We start from the raw sequence: 18,038 nt of genomic DNA, 5'->3' as shown, positions 1-18,038 counted from the left end.
AACATTGTTATTATTTTATTTCCTCGTACATTTTACGCGCATTTTGCGAATAAATTGCGGACATGAAGACCTGATGAATTCAACTAATGATTAAGGGGTTCATACATTTAAAAATTTCAGGATCAAATCGGTTTTACAAATTTCTCTCATGGTTTATTATTTTCTGTTTTTTTCTCGTGATTTATCATTTTATAAATGTATCTCGAGGTTTATAATTTTATAAAATGTTATCTCATAGTTTATCAATTTGCAAATTATCTCAAGATTTATCATTTTATAAGTTTTGTCGATATAACGATTATAAATTTATCCGTTTATGATCCCGTAAATTTTTATCTCAATGTTTATCATTTTATAAATTTTTCTCGTGATTTATCATTTTATAAATTTTTCTCGTTATTTATCATTTTATAAATTTTTCTCGTTATTTATCATTTTATAAATTTTTCTCGTGATTTATCATTTTATAAATTTTTCTAGTGATTTATCATTTTGTAAATTATTTCATGATTAAAAATTTTATAAGTTTTGACGATTTCATGATTATAAATTTATCTGTTCATTATTCCATAAAATTTTTTTTATGGTTTCATGATTTATCGTTTCATAAATTCATTAATTTCATGATTTATGATCTCATACATTTGTCATTTCATAAATTTATCAATTTATTGTTATGCCATAATTTTATAATTTAATAACTGTGTCGCAATTTCATATTATTTAGTGCAAAATGTTATCACTTCCATGAGTTATCATTTTAAAAATTTATCAATTTCATAATTTATGATCCGATTCACAAATTTATCAGTTCAATAACTTATAATCCAATTCATAAATTTATCATTTTCATAATTCATAATCGAATTCATAAATATATCAGTGATAAAACATTGAACCAATTGAAAACAATGAATCATATTATATGAAAAATTTGGGAAAAATAAATAAAAATATTTAAAATGAATAAAATTTTCAATGATTTCGGAGTTCCTCCTTGAATGAGGGGCGGGGGTGGGGGGAGGCTGTCGACTCATTCATTTCCATATCACTGTGTATGTTTCATAATAACTTGATTAGGGTGACCATATTTTTATGTAGGGAAACCAGAATATCAATCCAATTCTCGCCAAAACTGCGCAAAAATTCAGTCGACAGATGTGGTTGCTCCATGCAGTGGAGCTGCAAAAGTATTAATTATTATTATATACGATTATTATTATTTTGCAATGATAGAACGAGATATGGCTGCTCTTCAGCTATATTTAAAATTTATCTTTTAGATCTGCATTTCTCAACCTTTCCAAAAAGCCAAGGACTAGTAAAACGTCTGAAACAATTCGATGGACCTCTAACTGCACGAGTGGCGTGACCATATGTCCCGTATAGTACGGGACATTCAAATGCAGGAATAAAATATCGATTCATAAACGCACCGGAACCTAGGGGCTGAGACCATTTGACCTTTCCCCCCCCCCCCAATAAATTTTGTAATGGGGCTGAGCCCTCCAATAATTTCTGAAAATGCAATGCATTGCACCCTCCCTTTCCGGCTTACGTGCTTGAATCCCATATATACGGGACGACCAACAACTTTCAGCCTCCCTTCAATGTCTTCTTCACGTCGGTGCTAATGCACATATTATACAATAATGTCCCCTTTTTTAAATGATATTCCTGCATTTTTGTCCCATGGGGTATACTGTACAATGATACCTCGGCTGAAGAAGATATTCGACCAACAAACCACCTATATCAGGCCACACAGCCAGAAACAAGCCAACCAGCAACATGTCCCCTTCCACAACTTCACCCCCGCCCCCCACACTTCCCCGCTTATTTACGACCAAACTTAAATTATGTGTTCGGCCGAGACATCGGGAGAGGTAATTGGAACCAGTACGACTCGTCAACAATACATGTGGTGTCACAGAATCTTATCCAAATCGTATCCTTAGAATTTCAGGGTAACACGATAGAGACTTTGATGTGACAATCAATCGACCAATTATGGGATATGAAATTGTCTTATTTTATGCACACAAAACAAAAAACAAAAAAAAAAATTTTTTTCACTCCCAGAGGAACATTTAAAAATTGCATAAATTTGACTAAACAAAATTCGACAGAAAAGTTATTGTAATGCTTATGACTGGAGTCTTTATATCTCCTTATAGTCTTCCTGAGTCAAACCGAGAACAACGATTTCTCTATTCGGGCGTGTCCGTTTACGGAAATTTCACCCCTGACAATTCGCCCCGACATTACTCCTCAGCCTGACCGCATGAGTGACCATATTAGTGAAAGGGTGTGACCGTATGAGTCACCGTAAGACTGACCAAGGGAGTGCATAGTGGGTGATCGTATGAGTAAGTGACAGTATGAGAGACTAAGTGAGTGTGGTCACTCATATGGTCACAAACTTATTAGTAATACGGTCACTCATACGTTCAGATACTTGATTACTCATAACACAGCCACTGATACGGTCATCCACTCACTCATACAGTCACACACTTGCTTATTCATATGGTGATTTACTCACTCATACAGTCACACACTTGCTTATTCATATGGTGATTTACTCAATCATACAGTCACTCATACTTACTCATACGATCATTAATTTGGTCTCTCACCCAATCACTTGGTCACTCACACGGTCAGAGCAAGCGTAATGAGTGTGGTCACTGATACGGTCGCTAACTTGATCACGTAAACGGCCATGCACTTGACCACTCATACGGTCACAAACTTGATTAGTAATACCGTCACTCATACGGTCAGGTACTTGGTTACTCATACACAGCCACTGATACGGTCATCCACTCATTCACTTGATTATTCATATGGTGATTTACTCAATCATACATTCACTCACACATACTCATACGATCATTCATTTGGTCTCTCGCCCGATCACTTGGTCACTCACAGAGTCAGTCACTTACGGGGTCACTCACACGGTCAGAGCAGGCGTAATGTTGGAGGAGAAATGCCATCGAAATGTCAGGGACAAAACGTCGCGTTGCGAAATTTCCAGATCCAGTCCGTTTCTTATAGCCAACGTCCAGCAGTCTCATAGACACGAAATTGCAATTTATAAGAATAAATGCCGATTTTTCAGAGATCTCCATTCGACCGAGCAAGTTCTGGTGTTCATGCATGTTTTGCGACGACATGATGTCACCTATCTTCTGAAAAATGTAATCGATCTTGGCAGTTTTTTTTTTGACTCTTTGAAGCGCGTGCTCAGTACGTCAACCGAATCAGAAACACAAGCGTTGAAGCGAATGACATCAATGGTAATGAGATGCGATGAATCTTTGGGCTGGATGATGCAAATGCCATGGATATTGGCCGACTCCTTCCCGTGAAAGAGTTCGAATCCGGGATAATTTCCAGTAGGTCTTCACTCATTTCGTTGTTAGTCGTCGTCGACGGATCTGTCCTGTGGGATATCGACCGGCAGTCGAACCACCATATGGACGTCGAGCGGGGATACGCAGGTTTTGCGTCATCAACCTGAGGGAAAAAACAAACAAGATTGAAAACAAACATATACAGGGTGTCGAGAAAATGACTACTTAACCGAACATATTCCTCTGCGGAGTTATTAACGAATCTGTACATGTCGGAACATGTTGTGTGAGTGTACTATGCATGTGCTAAAACGCATATGACCAACATAAATGTGGCCCTCGGAGTCATCTGATGTGGCCCGTGACCTCGAACATAATTTTGTAAAAATGAAACTAGTGGCACATTTACAGATCACCAAAGTGACCTGCGACACGCTTACAGATTGCTTAAATGACCTGCGGTGCTCACGTGATCCGCGACACAGTTCCAGAGTACTTAAGCGGTTTGTGGTGCAGTTCCACATTATTGCGTTACCCGTGGCACACAGGGCCGTCATTTGAACTTTTTCCGGGGGGGGGGGGCAAAGAGCATGTACTAAAGGTACGCATATATATATATATATATATATACTATTTGTAGTGTATTTTCAAAAGCCAGAGGGGGGGCTCCCCTGCCCCCCTCCCCCTAAATGACGGGCTTGCAGTGGCATATTTGAGGCCTTTAAATATGTACAGTGTACATATTAACAGTGGTTATTTTTGGTTGAAAAACTGTAGTTATTCATACTTGGTGTAGTGGCATCTTCTCTGTTGTAAAATTACGTAAGGAACATAGCCAAAGACGAGTGCGTATGCATCCTCGATTCCAAGTTCAGGGGAATGTTTCCCGTTACACTACATTTTTCAACGCTTTTACTCGCATATTGAGTACGTAAATAATAAAAATAATACAGTTACATTCGAAACCCTGCTGCCATCTATGAACTATAAAAAATACTAAGCATCAGTCTGCTTAAAAAAAACTGGCTGAGCTGAATATTTTTTATTTTTGTTTCATTTCTCGTATGGAAAAAAAATGTGCTTTCTAAAAAATATTGAAAATAACTATACAGTAGAGGTGGGTACTTAAGAATTTTCAGCGGCGACCCAAAACCAACAAAAAAGATCAGCTTCGCGACCCACAGGACTGTTTGTTTTTTTGGAAATAAGTGAATATTTATTACAGGACTGTAAGTGGATTTTCTACGACCTGTCTCAAAAGCCCCCGTGAATCAAGTTAGGGCCGCAACCCATAGCTCAGGAATCCCTGTCTGTAAGTGGATTTTCACGACCTACCTCGAAAGCCCTGCGAATCAAATTTGCGTAGTGACCTGTAGCTTGAGAACACCCTGGCTGTAACGGATTCATACGAGCCATCTCAAAATACCCCGTGAATCAAGTTTTGGTGACCCATAGCTCAAGAATCCCTGACTGTAGATTCATACGATGCCTTCTCGGAAGACCCTCACGAATCAAGTGTGGGTCGTAGCCCAAGAGCCCCTGGCTGTAAGTGTATTTGTACGACCTATCACGGAAGCCTTCGAGAATAAAACCTGTGTAGTGACCTATACATCAAGAATCCCTGACTGTAAGTGGATTTGTACGACCCATGTGGGAAGCCCATACGACCCAAGTTTGGGTCGTTTTTAGCTCAGGGGATTCCTGGTTCTAGATGGATTTGTACGATCCTTCCTGGAAGACCTGGCGAATCAAGTTTGGGTCGTGACCCATAGCACAACAGACCCCGGGTGTTAAGAACCCCTTCAGTAGAGTACTATATCGCATTCAAGAAACATCATTGAACTGAAACACCAGCTACTTTGATTAAAACCGGTGACCAGTTTTTGATTGAATAAATTATAGGCAACTGATGTTAAGGCAATACCCCCTTAAGATCTTTAGGGGTATTGCATTAACACCAGTGTTGGTTAAGGTGTCCTTATCTGGTTCTGGTTGAAATTCACAGCCTACCAAAATAAAATAGAATGCTCCATATAATACAAATACGCATTTTACCTCGAAGGTAGCATCATTGAACCTGTAATACTTGTCGCTCTTGAAGAAATAAGTCTTGCTGTTCTCCCACTGGAAAGCGGCATCTACGTCGTTCGGTAAACCATTCCAGTTACTGATCGATCGAGGATATTTCGGACTCACGGCGGGTTCGCTGCTGCTGTCGTACCTCCAGTATTCATTCCCTGCATTCAGAATATGAATTAATATAACATTTATATCTATCTATATATATAAAATTGATTTTCTGTGTGTGTGTCTGTGTGTGTGTGTGTGTATGTTCTCTATACAAATCTACAATTTTAGATCGATCCTTGCCAAATTTTGCATATATACCAAATGGGACCCGACTTGAACGATAGGCTACTTTAAAATTTCGTAAGACCAGGGCAAATGCCCCAAATGGGCAAAAAACTGTCCGGCAACAATGGTTTTTGGGCCTCAACAATCACTTTCCGAACGTTTACTTTGGTTACCGTGGTTCCCTAGCAATGCGTTTAAGACGTGTATATGGCTTTACAATGGTTTGTCGCTTCTTTAACGCTGCCAGTTATGTATAATAGTTTATGCCTTTATAATGGTTTGCCACATTTTCAATACTCTCAGTAATGAGGCTTTTTGAATAGACGTCATAATCATCACCATCATCGCTTTGAGGGTCAGGAAAAGGGTGATCCTCATAGAAATCACTATTAAAATTGCCGATTTAACTGCATAAATACGGAAATTTAGTGGGGGGGGGGGGGGTTCCCTGCCACATCAATAATTTTAAAAATTAAATTGAATTCTCGATTTTTGAAATATGGAATTCACTTGGAGATACGAAGCCCAGAAAATTAAAAATATGAATAATTTGCCGGAACTACTTTTGAGTTTGCTATCCATGTAATAACATTGATTTCAACTTTTTATTTATGTCTTCTCAAGCATGAAAATTAATGTCTCCGTATTGTCTTTTGATATTTATTTGCATAAATTCATATAGTTTAGGATGTTTTTAAAATTAGTTATGGGCCCCGTAAAGTGCATCGAAAAAATTCCACAGCTTTAATTAAGCATTTTTGGAAGCTGAAACAGGCAGATGGATAACTTGAAGTTCAGGGGGAGGGAATCGAAATACCTAGCACCCATCAAAAAAAAAGGGGGAGGGGACTATTCATTTCTATGTTTCTTTAAATTTAGATTTGTTTATTTCATGAGTCGCGCAGGACGTCGCCATATTGGTTAACTTAGACACGGTTTGCATGTCCCTCAAAGAAAGAGGGAGATATCGCATGATCCAAAAAGCCTCATTGAAGAAAACCCGGGCAGCGCCGGGTATAGTAGCTAGTCTCTTATAATCCTGCCAAGGTGTTGCAATGTTATTGAAATTATCTTAAACTATGACTTATGAAGTGAAAAAATGTTTAAATTGTATGAGTTTCTCCTATTTTTCAAGAAAAGCCATTATTTATTTTGAGTTCGTTCCGGCATTGATGCAGGGCCGTCTTAAGAGCATCATGGGCCCCCGGGCCAAGTGATTTTTCTGAGGCTCTACCTGGCAAATTCTCCAAAAATTCAACTACTTCTCGTTTTTCTGAGGCCCCTCTCCTCTTGAGGCCCTGCATTGATGCTTTTAAGCAATTTATAAGCATTCGATTTTTACTTGTGAGCTATTCGTGTAGATTCTATAATTACCAGCAGAATGGCTCAAAGGTACACACGTGTCCTATTTCTTGATAATTGTCCAAGCAATGACGATTGTTAACCTTTGCATTTTTGAGTGAAATACCATTTGTGCAGGAGAAATATTGCTCTGCATTCTCCAACAATGACAGAAAAGTAAGTTGGCAAACAGTAAGTGACATTTTCATACCATTCTATTCTATGTAAATCATATACAGGGTGCATAGCTAACAGCTGACACAGAAATTTACTGGCGAACTGTTGATCCTAGAGGCTTTCTACTTAAAAAATGTATCTGAATAACGTGTTAAAAAAATGAGTCATTCATATGGCAAGGGGTTGTATAGTTATTAAAATAAAAAAAAATCGACCCTTTACATGGACACCTTGTCCTCAATAAACCAATGAGGAAGTTGCTGCCATGTCTGTACCGAGGCTAGCAAAAAAAGTTCCACGTTTCTAAGTGCAATATTCGTAGAGATATTCGAATTCAAAAACGGAGGAAAGTTGGGGAAAAAACACAGCAAAAACTAACGGCCAACGTGTTTTTCCCTTACTTATGCTGATGTTTCCCAACTTTTTTTATGATTTTGAATTCAAATATCTCAGCGAATATTGCATTCAGAAATGTGGATTTGCTGTCCTCAAGAGAGACAGGACAACAACTTTCTATCAATGTTTCTGTGGACAAGATGTCCGTATAAAAAGTTAATTTTTTTTATCTCAATAACTGTGAAACTCCTTACAACATGAATGACGTATCTTAGGTCTACACATTATTTGGATAATTTTTCTAATTGGAGGTATGCCTTTACACATCATCGATTCACCAGTAAAATGCGGCAAGGGGAATTAAGTAGTCACCCTGTGTATATGTTACGGTAAATGTGATAAATCGGTTACTATGCATAATCGTCAATCGTCTTGGTAAGTTTGATTAATTTACCAACTTTTACCGGCAATTATGCATGACACTCAAGCGTCGTTGGTATATTTGATAAATTATAAAAAAAAATACAATTTTTTACCGGTGATTATACATAATGTCCAAGCGTAGGGTGCAGAGAAGAGCTACGCGTGTACCCTTGTGGCATGCAAAGCTTGAGTTATGTTGAAAGCCTTTTCTTGAATATGTTTACATTGGGATAGCGCCGGAGTCGGGGGATATGATCGAAGTGTTTAATATTTTCAACGGGATGGATATGACGGACCATGAATACACCGTCAATCAACTGCACCGTCAGTCACTGTGTTGGATGGAGAGGATATCCTGTGGTGACCACGAGGGGAAAAAAGTGGGAGGCGCAAAAACAAACATTGTATAAACTATCGAATGTATTCAATAAAGTTCCTTCGCCTAAGTTCTTGTGCTCGTCTAATGGCGAGAACGAATACTTAGTGGACATGAAATGTTATTAACTTTGTTTCTTAGTTGTGATACGAGTGTTAGTTAGTTTTGAAATGCTATAATTAACATTAGGTATGCAATTGTGTGTTACTTTCTCTGAGTCACCTCATTCAACGCCATTTCTTCATAACCTACCTACTAATGACTATGTCCAGCTAAGAATTTTTTTGTTTAAGTTTGAAATACTTACTTTTCTGATCTTACATTAAAAGCTTTAAGTTGTAAAAATAAATAAAATATAGAACAAACAGTTTAGTTTAAAGATGAAAATGTACAGACTGATTTAAAGACCAAATTTACAACTACTGGGACTGCTTTGATGGCCGATTTAATGGTGAATTTGTTCTACCATGTTTGAGAATATCATTTGAAGTCAAACATTGAAAAATAGGTCGTTTTGGCATTAGTTAATTTTCTCTCTCATCTCAGAAGTGGTGTGCCAATCAACCCCACCCGATAGTGGGCTGGTTGGCCAAGATTGATTTGATAACTTTCAAGCACACTTTCAACACCTGAGTGTTAGGTATTCAGAAAAAAAAAAAAAAAACCACACAAAATGTAGACGAATAGTAGTAGTTTAGTGTAGTTTCCGTCGACACAACAAAAATTTTATAACTAAACCACACTTACCCTCAAAAATAATAAACCGAAACTGTTGCCAACCAGCCCCGGTCTTCCCTATTTATTAAATTTAGCAACGGCGCTTGGGTACGCATACTCACCGGTAAAAGTCATGAATTTAGGGGAATTTATCGGATTTACCAAAATGGGCGGTGATTATGCATAAGAAACAAAATTTAACACATTTATCGTAACAGATATATTCCGCAACAGAAAAAAAAAATTGAGGATTAACTGTATATACCTTTGAAGAAATACGTTTTGCCATTCCCACTCCAAACAAACGCTGCGTCGAGATTATCTGGAATTCCTTCGAATCCGATACTTATCAGCTTCGGATAACCAGAGTCCATTTCTCTGTTTGTGAACCGCCAATACCTTCCACCCTAATGCATGCAACACACAAATTCACGTCAATACCACATATCGATTCTCTCATAATTATGAGCGACATGCACACACCGAATGCAGCCGATTTTTAGTGACACTGACCACGGTTCCGTGTCATGTTCAAAACGTAATCAGAGGATATTAATGTTTTGATTACAATGAAAAATATAATGAATTACCTTGAAGAAGAAAGTTTTGCCATTCGTCCACGTCAGAGCTGCGTCTAAATTTCCTGGAAGACCGCCCCAGTCGTCATTGATCTTCCTCGGATATCCATCTGCGATACCTTCCGATAGAACTTTCCAGTAAAAGTCTCCTGGAAACGGGAAACTGTCCGTTAAAATTAGATTTATCCAATAACAGTGAAAACTTGAGTTTTATACCCCCGAACACAGTGGTTGTCAATCTTTGGTAGACCGCAGCCCGGTTAATTTCTTTTTTGGTGAGGGGAAAGGCTCGATCATACACACGACCAATGGAAAATAAGTGAGGGAAAGTGAAACGGTGTGCGTTTCTCACGGCTCGTTGTTGAGGAAAGAGAACATCGCTTCCCAACCTGTGTTTCGTGTGCACTTCTGAGGTACACCACGGCATCTCCAAGGAGGGGAAAAAATCTTATATATAAATGTGAAGAAAGTATGTATGTTAGATCGTCGCCAGATTTTGCATATATACCAAACAGGTCCGGGATTGAACCGTAGACTACTTTAAAAGTTCGTCAGGGCTGGGCAAATGCCCGAAATGGGCGAAAAACTGTCGGGCAACAATAGTTTTGGGGCCTCAACAATCACTTTCGGAACGTTTACTTTGGTTACCGTGGTTCCCAACAATGCGTTTCAGACGTGTATATATGCCTTTACAATGGTTTGTCACATCTTTAACGCTGCCATCATTACAGTTTATTCCTTTATAATGGTTTGGCTCTTTTCCAATACTCCCAGTAATTGAAGAAAACCCTGGAAGCGCCAGATATTTTTGCTTGCATGTATACAGGGTGTCCTGTAAGTGCTAATGTGGCCTTTATCTCATCAACCACCGATCGTTGAGGTATAGTTTCAATTTAAAAAGTGCTTAAAAGGAGTTTGAATAATATTCGCTGCAGAAGCTGGACATCTGACGTCACTAACAAGAGAGAACAACAACTACGACGATAAAACAGGGAATAAAAATGTTCAACGCCAGCTGATGAACTCAATGCTTGCCTCAAATCATCAGCACTCTACTTCACCAAACACCAACTGTGGCCATATCGCTACATTGCAATTTACTGCCATTAGTGAGATGGGTTGGAAGTGAAGGTTCTGTCTATCGGTGGTCGCCTCGAGCTTGTTAGGACATCAACACTCTGGCACGAAGCCAAAAAATTATCATTATCCACCAACATGTGAGTTCAACTGCAAAATGACTCAGCACTGTTATCATTTTCACATCAGTTGATCAAACTTGGCAATGGAAGAATTCCCGTATACCCAAGCACTGGACTGATAACGTTCCCAAATGGATTTTGCCAGTTATTATATATACAAACTCAGTTCAAGAACTTGCAGACAAAGTCTTCCCAAACATTCAACAAAATCACCGAAACCATGAGTGGCTTTGTGAGAGTGCGATTCTGGCACCGAAAAATGAGTGTGAACAAGATCAACGGAAAAATCCTAAAAATTATTCCGGGAGACTCCACATCTTACAAATCTGTTGACACTGCCACAGACACAGCGCAGACATTAGTTCTGTATCCTGCTGAATTTCTGAACTCCTTTGGATATTCCGGGTGTGCCACCACACAATTTGACCCTCAAAGTCGGAGCACCTATAATGCTTTTAAGAAATTTGGACACACCGAGACTCTGCAATGGCACCAGACTCTGCGTGAAGAAATTGCACAATTGCATCATTGAAGCGACGATTCTAACTGGATGTTACAAAGAAAAAGAAGTCTTCATTCCACGTATCCCAATCATCACCGAAGAAATGCCATTCACTTTCAAGCGATTACAGTTCCCGATTCGTTTAGCTTTTGCCATGACAATCAACAAAGTGCAAGGCCAGTTGTTAGCAGTGGCAGGTATCAACTTACTTGAGCCCTGTTTTTCACACCTTTTCGTCACCTGTTCGCGTGTTGGTAATAGCAAAAACTTGTACATCTACACACCAGATGGAAAAACAAAAAATATTGTGTATCCACAAGCGATTGCCTGAAGATTTTAATTAAAATATTTTAAAATAAAAGTAATTTTTTCTTACTTGATGCAGAAATTTTTTTGATTAAAAAATAATTAATAAGCTATGCATATATTATTTTTTTACAGGGCGGGCAACGTCGCCGGGTATCAGCTAGTTATTAAATAAATGGAAAAAAAAGAGGCCAAATGAAAACCGCTCTACAGAAATCGATTTTCGAAAGGGCTCCGCGAGTCACTGAGTGGGAAGGACATCACGGGGACAATAAATCTAATAAATGAGGAGGATAATAAAGAGGCCAAATGGGCTACGCTATAGAAATTAATTCCCCCCGAAAAAAAAGCTAGTCACCAAACACCAACTCCGGACAAATCGCCAAATTGCAATTTACTAACATTCAAGAGTTGGATTGGAAATGAAGGCGCGCTATCTATCGGTTGTCGCTTCAAGCTCGTTAGGGAAAATATATTCTATATTCTTCCGCTGGTTCGAACGTGGGATCTGACGGAACCTTCACGGTGGTACACGAGCATCTCACTACCACGCCACTAACGCGGGGCTGAATGTTTTCCCACTAGTGGGAACCACTGCTCTAGAAGTATTTTCATTAGAGAGAGGGTTTCTTAACCTTCCGCGTCCCACCGACCCCTTGCGCCAATAAAAGAACGCCGGAGTCCTTGTGCCAATAAAATGAAGGCCACATATTTAATAAAAATAATATTCAGTATATAATAAGGCAAAAATAATAAGTTAATTGCTTTCTCAACCCTGCTCATCCAACACCCCCTATAGAGGGTGTTGGATCATCGCGCCTTGAAGTTGGAAAACCGCAGCAAATCAACTTCAGTCGTTCACCACTGCGTCGCCTCGAGGTTCGAACCTGGATCCTCACGATGAGAGCACGATACTGCCATGACTGCACAGCAGTGGAGAGAGAAAATTCCCATCCCCTCCAATTTAGCTGAATCGCCCTATAGCGGTATAATAAGAGTGGGTGCAAGGTGAGGAAGACAAGAATAAAAAAATAGCAATAGGAGGAAAATTATTAGAATGGGCCTCTACTAATTCAAACAAAACCGGTATTGTACTGGTACGGAGAGGCATATTTACGTAGGGGTCAAGCGAATTAGTCTAGAGTGGAAAATTCGAAGGGTCGACTAATTTGGTTAATGGGTGGTCAAGAAAATTAGAGTGGAATAGTAGAATTTGAAAAAAAAGGGCGGTAAAACCACAAATTGGCCTCTTCTCAGATAGCGAGGGACAAGTCAGTGAGTGACCTAGAATGTGTACAAACATGTAAACGATCACAACGGCGGCATATGACTGAAGAAAAGAGTGACATAGACAGTCTGTAAGAATGTAAGTAATCAAAAGAGTGGCCTAAAGAGTGAAGTGCAAAATGAGTGGGTGATGAAAAGAGTAACATAGAGAGTGTGTACGCATGGAGTGACTAAGAGAGCGAAGAACCTCGTTAGTGAGTGACCAAAAGAATAACCTAGAGAGTACGCAATCATCGAATTAACTAGAGTAACCTTGTGAGAGACGATCGAAAAGTATATAATCCGAAGAGTGTGGAAAATACATGAGTGACCACAAGAGTGACGGAGAAAGTGCGACCAAAACAGTGAGTAAGCATGGGAGTGACCAAAGAAAATCGTCAAAAATGTGGGAAAGAACTGCATAAACTAACGGAGATCGATTTTTGCCCCCAGTTTATGCTGTTTTGTCTCAACTTTTCTCAATTTTGAATTCAAATATCCCAGTGAATATTTTGCTCTTAGAAACATGAAATTTCTTTTGTTGGCCTCAGGATGTACAGGGCAACAACTTTCTATTTGGAAGTTAATGGACAGGGGGGGTTGGGGGGAACCATAAGTTAATTTTTATACTTTTGTAACTGTACAGCTATGCATCTGAGCATCCACCCGTTATTTGGATGCTTTCTCTATTGGAATTATGTCTCTAGGATCACTGTTTCACGAGTAAAATGCGGCAAGGGGATTTACGAAATGCCCTGTATAAGATACAGTCAATCAATGGTTTTGCGAACCTTTGAAAACGTAGGTACTGCCATTCCAAGTCCTAGTTACAGCGTCGATAGAAGCATTTTGGCAAAGATCAGGAGCATCGCTGGTGTCCGGTGGTGGACCCGATGGTTCGTCTTCTTCGTTCGCAGGTGGTACATCAGTTGGGCTTGAACCGCCTAGGAAAAATAATAATAAAAGCGTGAGAGCACATTAAGACAATTGGTTCTTCTCTCTCCCATGGAGCTCAATTATCCTATTTTACATTGATAAACTTTACAGTAATGATATTGCGTCCGACATGAAAACCACGAATATTATCATGAAAATGCTTTATGGCTCTAGTTTTAGAGATATTACCATGTTTAACTGTCGGAAAAATGCTTTACGAGCGGCGAAGGACTTGTTGTGTGTGTGTGTACAGGGTGTCCCACAAAGGTCTGCCTAACTTTAAAATGAAGTAATTCGGAAATGGTGATCGATAGAAGAATAAAAGACGTGGTATGTTTATTTTGAAAGCCGTACAAGTGTAATACAGGAGTTTCAAAATTAGTTAGAAATGCTACTACTGCAACTAAACCCCACATGCACCTCGTCTACATTCCTCTGCGGAACTTCTAATGAATTGGTACATGTTGAAATGTTTGTATATGTGTATGAAGTTAACGTGAAGTTTGTTTACGTGTAATGATTGTTATGTGCACCATTCGCAGCACATTGACGTCCGTTGGTGAGATGCTCGTCTTCCATTGTGAAGGTGACCGCCGAGGTCCACGGATTCGAGTCCGGCCAAAGAACATCAGAAACAAGTTTTTTACCTACCGAGCCTGGGCGACCACCGATACATGGCGCCTTCATTCCCCCCCCCCCAACTCCACTGGTTGGGAATTTCTGTGTAGCGATATATGACCGGAGTTGGTGGGCGGTAAAGTAGCACAGATAGGGCGCAAACGAAGAATAAAATTATCAGTGTGCTCTCTGTAGTGCCTCAACTGATATGGACGCACATGCGTAACAGATCAAATCTTGGAGCTCTCCAAGTGTTGCAAGATTGCTTCAGATAACAGTGTTCTTCATTCAGAAAGTAGTCTCAGGGGATAAAATCGGGTGAGTATGGGTTGCCAATTCATGACTGTTTCAGTAAATGTAAAATTGTTCAATGCAATGATTCTGTTTTCGAAGTGTTCCTCAAAAAATGTAAAATCCGCTGTGTTACGGTGTGGTTGGGCCCCATCTTGTATGAACCACGAAGTACCTCATTGATCCTCCAACCCAGGCGACAAATTGTTCCGAAACCGCAACTTACCGTTCGTAACTGATCGTTTGCGCCACCTTTGTGCTGAGGAAGGTGCACACTTTGAATTCATTGTGATGTGATCGCACCGACTGCTTGCAAAGAAAAGTTTATAGACAAAATTTCTCAATTCACTGATAACCCCTATATTTTGAAAAATTTATGGCAGATGACAGCACTGCACATAACAAGCATGACACAGAGACACACACTTCATGTTCATGTTAGATTCACAAAACGTACACGTACATTTTCCAACATGCACCAATTCGTTAGAATTTCCGCAGAGGAACATGGGCGAGGTGCATGTTTGGTTTATTAGCACTATATTCCACCATATTAGCACCAGACTCCGCACTGCGACTTCAGCGTACAGCACCACCTGCCAGCAACATTTGTAACTAATTTTGGAACTTCTGCATAAGGTTTTTACGGGCTTTCAAAATAATCATACCACTTGTTTTCTTCTTCTATCGATCACTCGGGGAGTCCTTCGTGGGGACACCCTGCATGTGTTTACATGATAATACAGTGAAATCTCGCTAACGGTATTTTACTAATTAGTTAATAAGTTAGGTTTTTTTTTTTGCGGCCAATAAATACTCTTAAGTGCATATCCTAACAAATTGACACTAATAACTCCGATTAGGAAGAGATGTCAACAACAGCATAAATTTTGTGTGTGCGTGATGTTGGGGTTGCCCGTCAATATAACGCTAATCCCTTTATAAATGTGTTTTTTCCCCCCTTGGTTTTCAGAATATCGTTATATCGAGATTTCAATGTAAATTTCCTTACGTTTTTACAAGTAAATCCCTGTTTACCTTTTCCGTAAAGAGACTGAATGCCTAATATGTCGTCCTTGTGTAGCTTGAACGATGAATCATATCCTCTGTAATACGGTGCCATTAGTGCTTTCTTCTCATCCGAGTGAGCGAGTCCCAACGAATGACCAAACTCGTGAGCTGCTACTTGAAACATGTTCGTACCTGTTCAGTTGAAAACAAGAAAACAAGGTGTAATATATCTGTCAAATACAATTCTAGGTAAATTCATGTCGTAGTCATTCTTTTTTTTTCCTTTTGGATCGCTCAGCACCCTGATTTGCTATTTTGTGGGCTTTATCGTTACTGTCCGTTGTTCACGAACTCTTACGGATTATGTCAATATTCGGCGGTTTTTATACAGACCGAGCACAACCAGGCTCTTCCGCTTACGCGATATAAGCTCATTGCTCCGAAGGGCGTGGTCGGACTGAGAGAATTCTGAGTTACAAGGACAGAAAAAAGTAATTAGGATCCCTATCATGGGATTTAAAAGACCCCTGGTGCATTCATATACAATTACAAAAAACATGCGCGAGGTCAGACGTATAACGAAAAGAATCTGATAATACAATGAGTTCGAGGGTCCTTATTTTACGGTACCTAGAGAACTCTTAGAGAATATGCACTCAAATGCGAGATTCAAATTAATATGTACTAGTATAAATATATACACAAAAGTGCAAGACTGCAAAACGAACGAGTGGAAAAATAATAATAAAATAAACTGGGGGTCCCTGACATGGGACCTGAAGGACCCCGAGTCGTTTGCATTCAGATACGATTTCAAAAAGCATGTGGGAGGGCAAGCAAATACCAAAATGATCAGATTATACAAGGAGTTCGGAGGCCCCTATTTAAGGGTGCCTGAAGGGTCTTTTGATTATATGCATTCAAATTCTAGATTCAAAGAAGCGCATACATATAGAGTATGAACAAAAGTGCGGACAGTACAAATAAATCGAGGGGAGGGGGAGGGAGGGAACCTAGTGTGGGAAATAAAAGACCCCCGAAAGTAATGTTCATTCAGATACAATTTCAAAGACCATGTGCGACGTCACGCATGTAAGAAAATAATCAATTAATCAGGCTATACAAGGAGATCAGGGACACCTTTGGCAATATGCATTCAAATACGAGATTCAAAGTAGCATGTACAAGTGTGAATATAGACAGCGCACACACACACACACAGAAAAAGGGGGGAAAGAAAATCGAGGACCCCCGGCGTGCCACTTAAAGAGCCCCGAGTCATGTTCATTTATGTGCAATTTCAAAAAGCACGTGCAAAGACAGGCATATGGGTTTTTATAAATTTACAGTGGAAACTCCCACAATGTATACTTCCCATCAGTGTGTACATCTCCGATTAATGGCTGAAATTGGCTAAAGTCTATAGAGCCTGGGCCATGTTCGGTTTGAAAGTGGGTACCTGCCGTGTTAACAGACTCTTCCCATGTATTTCATTTTACAGGATGTCCCATAAATTCGTAAATGGTTTAAAAATTCATAAAAATTGAAGGTATTGGTATATTTGAATGCGGCTTGTTAACATTTTTGTCAATAGAAGGCGTTGCATGAAACGAAATCACTGGAAATATGCAAATCAGTGACTTGTAAAATGCAGGATATAAGATTATTAGCTCATTTCTAAATTTCACTGTTACTGTTACTTACATAAGGTTTCCGCGGTGATGTTGACATTATTACACAAAATACTATTGGTGAAGGGGTGTTTTACCTCAGGCACAAATCACCGGCCGAATCTTTACGAAAATTTTGGAAAACGTTACAGAAAACATTGAAGAAAGGTTCGGGGTCTTTGTGACTTGCTTTTAAAAATTGGGTCTTTTTTTGTGGCTGTTTTGGACTATATTTTTCTGGGTTTTTTTTTTAGAATATTATATACGGATTATTTACTTGGTTGAAACCAGCGTATGTTTCAAGCAGGGTATGTTATAACAGAGGTAAAAATGTATAGACGTGAATGGGTTAAATTTTAAGGATTATACGACCGTGTGTTATATCCATGGTTTATGTTATGTTATAAAAGCGTACTCGACTGTGAATGCAACTTTTTGGAATTTCGGAAAAAGATGCTATAAAAAGCATTTGAAAAATGAGGTTAAATTAGGAGAAAGTAGAGATATATATAATTACTACAATATATATGTTAGATTTCAACTAAAAGTACTTTAACACTTTCCAGTAATACGG

The 18,038-nt window shown here is 39.1% G+C and overlaps 1 protein-coding gene across 1 annotated transcript in view; it reads right to left on the bottom strand.

The window, feature by feature from the left end:
- Nucleotides 1–492: 492 nt before the first annotated feature.
- LOC149069519 (stromelysin-1-like) overlaps nt 493–18,038 on the bottom strand; it is a 47,696-nt gene continuing 30,150 nt past the window's right edge. Inside the window, exons 6-11 of the mRNA XM_089249652.1 lie at nt 15,822–15,986; nt 13,730–13,882; nt 9,678–9,814; nt 9,353–9,494; nt 5,418–5,599; nt 493–3,525 (exon numbers count right to left, since the gene is read on the bottom strand). Coding sequence (XP_089105778.1) covers nt 3,253–3,525; nt 5,418–5,599; nt 9,353–9,494; nt 9,678–9,814; nt 13,730–13,882; nt 15,822–15,986 — 1,052 coding nt within the window. The 3' untranslated portion in view covers nt 493–3,252. The remainder of the gene's footprint in view (nt 3,526–5,417; nt 5,600–9,352; nt 9,495–9,677; nt 9,815–13,729; nt 13,883–15,821; nt 15,987–18,038) is intronic.

This window comes from Pholcus phalangioides, unplaced genomic scaffold (assembly GCF_987345545.1).
Source record: "Pholcus phalangioides strain wild (caught in Gottingen) unplaced genomic scaffold, Ppha-v1.0 ptg000022l_1, whole genome shotgun sequence".
Lineage (NCBI taxonomy): Eukaryota > Metazoa > Arthropoda > Arachnida > Araneae > Pholcidae > Pholcus > Pholcus phalangioides.
This window is presented reverse-complemented; position numbering and strand designations above follow the sequence as displayed.